A 7,733-nucleotide genomic window follows, 5' to 3' on the forward strand; every position below is an offset into this window, starting at 1 on the left:
ATTTGATATATATATATTAGGATAATTTTGTACTTGAACCCATCATATTAACATTATTTTGTTAGGTAAACTATTGGTAAAACATATGGAATGATTTATAATAGATTTAATTATTTACTTTGTCAAATTAGATTGTATTAATAAGTTATTGATTTAATCACTTTTAATAATAAAAATATTATATATTTTATAATACTTTTTAATTTTCAAAATATGATAAGTCAGAAAATAAAAGTAAATTTTCTGTTACGTTTCAACAACAGGAACTTTTGTTTTCTTTAGCAAAAGTACCAACTCAGAATTTTTTTAACATATATAACATCGATAATTATTTTAATTGTAAGAAATTTAATTTGTCACTGTTTTTAATAATTAATATTTGAAATTTTAACCTTCATAAATATAATTATAATTTTTTTTAGTGTTATACAATGTCAACATGCAATACTTCATACATATTTTTTATTTATTTACTTTAAAATGAACTTTAGGGACAAAAATAATAATTTCAAATTTTAGAGGACTGAAATAAAAAAATATATTTTACAATAAACAAGACCAATTTTGCTCACTTTACGAGAACTAAAACTATTAATTTGAAAATTTTAAGGGATAAAATGGAAAGGAAAAATATCAAAACATGCTCATTTTACATCAACTTGAAACATATACAAGTCATTTAACAAATGGAAAACAATAATCTTTATTTATAACTGGTTGCAATGAAGTTTCCATGTACAAAAAATGAAACTTCAAGAACAAATATTACCATTCTGAGCAACTGCAAAGGATCACTACTTCATCTGGGAGAGTCAAATTACCCTTTGGAGTATCAGAGTGCTTCTCAAAGTGCAGCAGATTAAAAATAATGGTAGCAAAACTGTGCCAAAGCTAGAGCAAATACTTTATTGAATTATTGAGTTTCATCCCTAACAAGGATTGATAAGGCTAGTTAAAACATACATTTCTCCAAATAAACTTCAGAATTAAAACAGCTGCAATGTTGGTGCTCCCAGATTCTAAAGGATAATCTAGTCTCATAAATAGTTCAAAGTGTAATATTATCATCAAGTAAATGACAATAGTTGTCTTACATGTATATACTATACAATCACTTAATTGCACCAACCAACTAAAAAACTTACACAATATGAGAAGCAAGGTTTAACTTGGTACACTCTCAATTTTAGCAGCATATGCAAATTGGAGACCCTCACATTTGCTACAAATAAACTGATTCCATTTGTCAGATAACAAGCCAACAACCGATAAAGATTGTTATTGTGTAGATTACTATGTTGAGAAGCTAAAATCCAGTTAGTACATTGGGCTATTGTCAACACAAGTTAACAAAGAAAGGAAATTTTCAACTAATAAAGTTGTATGTCAAACTTGAAGATCATTAACATTAGTTTTTAGTCCCTGAACTTTGACGCGAAATTAGCTTTTAGTCCCTGAACTTTGATACAAAATTAGACTTCGTCCCAGTGTAAAACTTTGATAAATCTTAGTTCCCAAACTTAAAAAATGAATGACTATAGTCATTTATAGTCATTTTCACTCAATTACGGTAAAAAAATTTTGACATGTCAAACGTGTTTCATGCTAGCATTTAAGTTGTTTACACCGATTGACATATTCCCGCTTCAATGTCAGCTAGAAAATGTATTTGACATGTAAAAAATATATAAAGAAATTGAGTTAAAATGACTGTATCTATTCATTTTTAAAGTTTTGAGACTAAAATATATCAAAATTTCGAGTGGAGACAAATTCTAATTTTGCGTCAAAGTTCAGATACTAAAAACATATTTAGTCCTTAATATTATATCATAAATTGTGAGATGGAGAATGGTATAAGGATTAGAGACATAATACTCACAAGGAAATGCACACATGGTCCTTTGCATCCTTTGCATCCTTTGCAGGCCTTAATAAAAAATTAGCTACCATCTGCCGATGACATTTACAAGTTAACTGCACAACAATTCATCAATCTTATGAATCTTCATTTAAAGTTCTCTGCCTATTCAAATAAAACAGAACAACCACAATCTGTAGCATAACATATAATGAAAGTCACAAAAAATTAAAAGGCAATTTCTAGCCAACAAAAATGTTCCAATCCTAAAGTATAATCAGATGATCAATTTGACTTCTGACCTTTGTATGCAGCCAAAACTAATGGCTCATGACTCTGAAATCGAGTCACATATTTCTTCAAAAACAATTTCTCACTGATCTTAATAAAGGTACTTATTTGCAAATCACTCTTTACCAAACCCCTTCTCTTCAAAATTTTAACCACTGCAAATCTAGGGATAACTGTCTTCTCCAAGTTGCATTTAAGAAGCGCAGGGCATCTAGCAATTTCTTTGGGTGCCAAACCCATATCCTTCATCAAAAAGCTCATTATTTTCAGAATCTTGTGTTCTGATGAGACCATAAACTGGGGATGCTTCTTGAAAGCTAAAAGAAAGACATCACTTGACCAGCCACACTTCTCCAAAACCTCGAACTTCGATTTCCATGATGCTTCACTCATATCTGCAAAAACTTTTAGTGCCATAACAAAATTTGTTTTCGAAGGATCAAACCCCAGTTCCCTCACTTTCTCCACAGCTTCAACAAACTTTGCATGCTTCATAAATGTGACACTAGGAAAATTGGCTACCAGGAGAGAAATGGAGCTTTGAGGCAGACCAAGCTGTCTCAAAGCCTCTATGTTTGGAAGTGAATTATTCACCACATTGCTGCTACAGTGCCACAGCCCATGCTTTAAAGTGGAAACTGCTTCATTATCATTGCGAACTAGACTTCTGATTACCCCATAACAAGGGATAATGGTTTTCTCCAAGCTTGATTTCAGAAATGTAGGTTTCATAACGAGGAATTTGGGAAGGTCAGTGGCTGAAAACCCAATAGAACGAAAGAACTTGAGTTTTGGCAAAAGGATCTTGTCTGAATTTGACAAAAGCACGGAAGGGAATTTCTTTACAAGGCTACATAGCTGGCTCTCTGAGAACCCATGGTTCCTGAGAAGATCAATTGCAGCATTTGCCCCATCTGGGTTTTTCAATTTCAACCTTTTGGAGATTTCCAGTGCCTTTTCAGGGGACAACCCACATGAATTGATGATGCTAAATGCATTAAAGGTGCCACCTTTGTGATGATTTGTGTTTGACACAGATAAAGTGCGTGAATTGAAGAAAAGAATGACATTGTGACAAAGAACACCAAAGTGAGGAGTCCTAGTTGTTAATCTAGCAAGCAGAAAATGGTGCATCTGTAACCAATAATGATATTTGATCAATGACTCACCTAGTTGTTACCAGTTTGCAGTATTCTGCTTCGCGGCTTCGCTGTTTCAAAGTGATTCAATTCAACAACCTAGGCTGACAACATGAGCTTGAGAATCAAAGAACCTACGAGCGGTTCAGAACGAGCAAAACGATGTCGTTTAGTGAACCTTCTTGCCTCATTTTTCTGTCTCCGACCCTTGGAAAAAATATTTAAATTGTGAAATCCAATTCATAAGATCTAAATTTAGTTGGATTTGAATTAGATTTAGATTTGAATAATTTTGAAAATTTAAAATTAAGGTGCATATAAGTTGAGTCGATGCAGTTAAGAATTAGGTTGAGTTAAGACAATCGATGACTAAATCAAGTCAAGTTAGTTGGGTCAAAGGTTGAGCCGAGTCAGTTCACGCTATAGGTTGAGTTAAGTCGGTCCAAGATGAAAGTTTAGTCAAATGGGTCAAGGTTGAGGCAAGTCAACTCGGGTTGAAGCATCATGATGAATCAGTTCATGTGAAGGTCAAGCTTAAACTCCTCGAACCAAAGGGTCGACCTAGGCTTACTTAAACTGAAGGTCGAGTAAATCAACCCAGATTATAGGTCGAGTAAATCAACCCAGATTATAGGTCGAGTAAATCAACCTAGATTATAGGTCGAGACGAGTCAGTTCAAACCAAAGGTCAATTTGAGTCGTTCAAGGGCGAAGGTTGATGGGACTAGGCCTAAGTTCGAGCCTAGTTGGTGCATGCCTAGGTTGAGCTTATGTCGAGTTGAGTATACCCAAGCCTATGTCGAGTTGAGTCATACGAACCTAGATCAAGTTGAGTCTGCACAGACCCAAGTCGAGTCGAGTTAATTTAGACCCAGGTTGACTCAAGTCAACTCTTGGCGAGGTTGAAGTGATGTGGCCTAAACCCAAGCTAAGCCAAGTGAACTGAACTTAAGTTTACATGAGTTGTAGGTTAAAGTTGAGCCAAGTTAACCCAAGCCTAAGTCGAACCAAATCGACCCGAGCCTACAGCACACAGATCATGCCTATGTCTAGTCATGCTTGCTCAACCCATGTTTGTATAAGCTATATTTTTAAGCTAATTCAATTCATTATTGTTGCAAATAATTCTAAACTTAAATTTACATTTAAAAAATAATTTGAATTTTATATATTAAATCCAAGTAGGTAGATTAGAATTCACACTAACACAAAAGTGCTTATAATGTCACCCAGTTAAAGTTTGTTAGAGAGAAAACAGACGTAAAAAATGATCAGTGACATTTTTGTAAATAAAGTGTCAAATTTGATGTTTGTCTAGATAATCCCTGAGGTCACATAACGTCGGTCTGTATCAGTTCCGACGTCACCCGACATCGGTTTTTTCACTTATTCGACGTCACTTAACGTCGGCTGGTCTTAGAACCGACGTCCCGCCGCATTGTATTGCAGATTTGCAACGCGAATAGCCATTGTTCCTCTACTCCATGAGCTCTCCTCCGTGTTTTGTCGGCCAATGCGACCTCCGCGGGTCTGTTTCCACCATGAAACTTGTTGAATTTTGATTTGTGCACTAATTTAAGCATTTTGAACCGATTGGATTTTGTTTTGGTCTTCATTTCACATAAATGCATGATTTCTTCCCCTTTGCACCGTGAACCTTTGTTTGCCGGTAGACCACCCTCCTCCATCTACATCCTTGTTTTTGCTACAAGAGGTTAGTTTTTCATTTTCCTCTAGTTCATGTATGTGTTTTTTTTTATATATATTTTTATTTGAAAATTATGATTTTTGATAAATTTGGAATAAAATTTAGATTTGTTATTAGATGGGTTACATGTTAAAATAATTTTAATGTATTTTGTTGATTTTTTTTGGCTTGTTTGTTTTTATTTGAAATTTTATGAAAGTTGATAAGTTTGGAATAAAATTTATATTTATTATTAGATGTTCTGCATGTTAAAATAATTGTAAATTTTTTTAATTTTTTAATATTACTATTGCATTGTTATTTTATATATGAAGATTTATTATAATTTTAGTTCACAATATTGAGCGAACCTTAGTTCCCATTTGAGATCTAATACAAATGATTAAATTTTCAATTGTTTGTATTAAATCTTGAATTGTTCGATCAGACAGTTTGAAACAAATATTTTTCATAATTGGTTATAATGAGTATATTGAGGTTTATGCATATATTGGTAACATTTCGCTTGAGGCAATTTGTGTTGTTCTCTGGATGCATACTTGATTGTGATCATGACTGATCTCTTTCATTTCGTATACTTTAGAGACCAATGCAAAATACTATTGAAATGTTGTCAAATTTATAATGTTTGACTTCTTCGTATACGTGTTAGGAAATTATGAGAAATAATTTTTTCGAATGGGTAGGGCCTTACCTAGTGAGAATTAAAAGTTTGAGATTGTGGAGATCTTTACGAAAATAGTATGGATCGAAGTTGGATGAATGAGTGTCACATCAGTGAAGATTATGAAAAAGGGGTTTCTGAGTTTTTGCAATTGCTCAAGAACACACAATCTCTGTTAATAGGACATATTTTTGTCCTTGTGTTCATTGTCTTAATTAAATACGTCACGACTTGGGCACAATGTGTGATCATCTATTCATCTTAAGAATAATGAGGAGTTATACACTTTGAACTTGGCATGGAGAAGTATTAAACAAGCCTACGTTATCACGAGGAACATATTATATAGACCAATGGATGAATGATCATTTAGAAGACATGGTACGTGATGTTGGGGAAGAAAATTTTGGAAAAGCTCATTTATTTGATTATCTTAAGTCTGATTTAGAGGAAGAGTTGTACCCATGATGTGCTAACTTTACATGACTGTCCGCAACTTTAAAATTGTTCAGTTTAAAAGCAAGGAATGAATGGACCAACAAAAGTTTCACAGAATTGTTGGAGTTGCTAAAGGAGATGCTTCCAAAAAATAACATGTTACATATTCGTAATTACGAGGCAAAGAAAATTTTATGTCCAATGGGTTTGGAATATCAAAAGATACATGCATGCCCTAATGATATTGCTTTATACAAAGACGACTTTGCTTCGCTGAAGGTGTGTTCAACATGTGGTTTATTGCAGTTTAAAAAGAAAATTGATGGAAGGCGTGAGGAAGACAAAGATGGTCCACCTTCTAAAGCGAGGTGGTACTTGCCTATAATACCTAGATTCAAACGATTGTTTTTTGTTCTAGTACACCCAATAAGTCCCACATCGCTTAGGAGTCGAGGTCAAGCATAGTTTAAATACACCTACCTCCTTCCTCCCTCCTAGACGCCTTTTAAGGACAAAATCGTGACGGAGTTCCACGCTGCTCCAAAGCAAACAATACCTCGAGAACGCGGTGGTCATTCCTAACGATGGCTGCTAGACGAACTTGGATCAAAATCGGAACAATAAGTCCTTTGCCCTCAACTAGAGGGCTTGTTCCAGTACACCCAATAAGTCCCACATCGCTTAGGAGTCAAGGTCAAGCGCAGTTTAAATACTCCTACCTCCCTCTACCCTCCTAGACGCTCGAATTAGAACATTGGCACCCACTATGGGGACCGACAACTCCCCTTCAACTCCCCTTGCCCTCGATTGAGGGTCTTGTTCCGGTACACCCAATAAGTCCCACATCACTTAGGAGTTGAGGTCAAGCGCATTTTAAATACTCCTACCTCCCTCCACCCTTCGATACGTCTTTTAAGGAAAAAACTGTGACGGAGCTCCACGATACTCCAAAGCGGACAATACCTCGGAAACGCGGTGGTTGTTCCTAATGATGGTTGCTGAATGAACTTGGGTCGGATCGAAACACGAAACATTTTCCATTAAAGAAGATGCAAAGAACCTGAAATGGCATGTTGATGGAAGAAAGTGTGATAATCTTCTTCGACACCCAGCTGATTCTCCACAATGGAAGAAGATTGATGAAACATTTCCAAACTTTGGTGTAGAGCCAAGAAACTTAAGACTAGGACTTGCTATAGATGGTATGAATCCTTGTGGGAACTTAAGTAGCAAACATAGTGTGAACACAAAAGGCTCATGCTCTACTGTAGATCATACTCCCCCAATACACACACATGACAATTGATGAAATTCGAGATCCCCATGCTCAAGTGCCTTTGCCAACTTCAGAAATCCAATTCTTTGGGGAGGCCTTAGGCACATTTATAGCTTGGCCTAAAGCATTGATGATGTCATACTTTGGCCCACAAAAGGTATCATGACATCATATTCTTAGTATTTCAATCTTACAATTTATAAACTTTTTGATCTTATACATTTCAAAAATCTTTATTTCAGTCCACCCATCCTGAAAAGTAGCAGGTCATGCGTCAACGTGTTATATGTGAAGATGATGACATGGCAAAAGTAGAAGATGAACCTTTGGGGAAGTTGCTCACAATATTACACAAA

At 35.0% G+C, this 7,733-nt stretch overlaps 1 protein-coding gene across 7 annotated transcripts; it reads right to left on the minus strand.

Moving 5' to 3' along the window:
- Nucleotides 1-678: 678 nt before the first annotated feature.
- LOC146885741 (transcription termination factor MTERF15, mitochondrial-like) lies at nucleotides 679-3,504 on the minus strand. Of its 7 annotated transcripts, none has more exons than XR_014995666.1 (3): nucleotides 3,322-3,504; nucleotides 1,883-1,977; nucleotides 679-929 (listed from the first exon to the last, which is right to left on the minus strand). XR_014995666.1 is itself a non-coding variant. In XM_085674421.1 (1 exon), exon 1 carries the CDS (start codon nucleotides 3,284-3,286, stop codon nucleotides 2,147-2,149), a length of 1,140 nt encoding a protein of 379 aa, XP_085530547.1. In that variant the 5' UTR covers nucleotides 3,287-3,501; the 3' UTR covers nucleotides 1,984-2,146. The 7 variants fall into 7 exon arrangements, 1 of the variants encoding a protein (XP_085530547.1); XR_014995665.1 differs by having other exon boundaries at nucleotides 679-1,222; XR_014995664.1 differs by having other exon boundaries at nucleotides 679-1,233; nucleotides 3,322-3,503.
- Between the last annotated feature and the right edge of the window lie 4,229 nt (nucleotides 3,505-7,733).

This window comes from Vigna unguiculata, chromosome 6 (genome assembly GCF_037176805.1).
Source record: "Vigna unguiculata cultivar grain cowpea cultivar isolate G323 ecotype 2 chromosome 6, ASM3717680v1, whole genome shotgun sequence".
NCBI lineage: Eukaryota > Viridiplantae > Streptophyta > Magnoliopsida > Fabales > Fabaceae > Vigna > Vigna unguiculata.

Excerpts from the sequence above, each read along its gene's own strand:
- LOC146885741 (XM_085674421.1), bottom strand. The coding sequence starts at position 3,286 with ATGCACCATTTTCTGCTTGCTAGATTAACAACTAGGACTCCTCACTTT.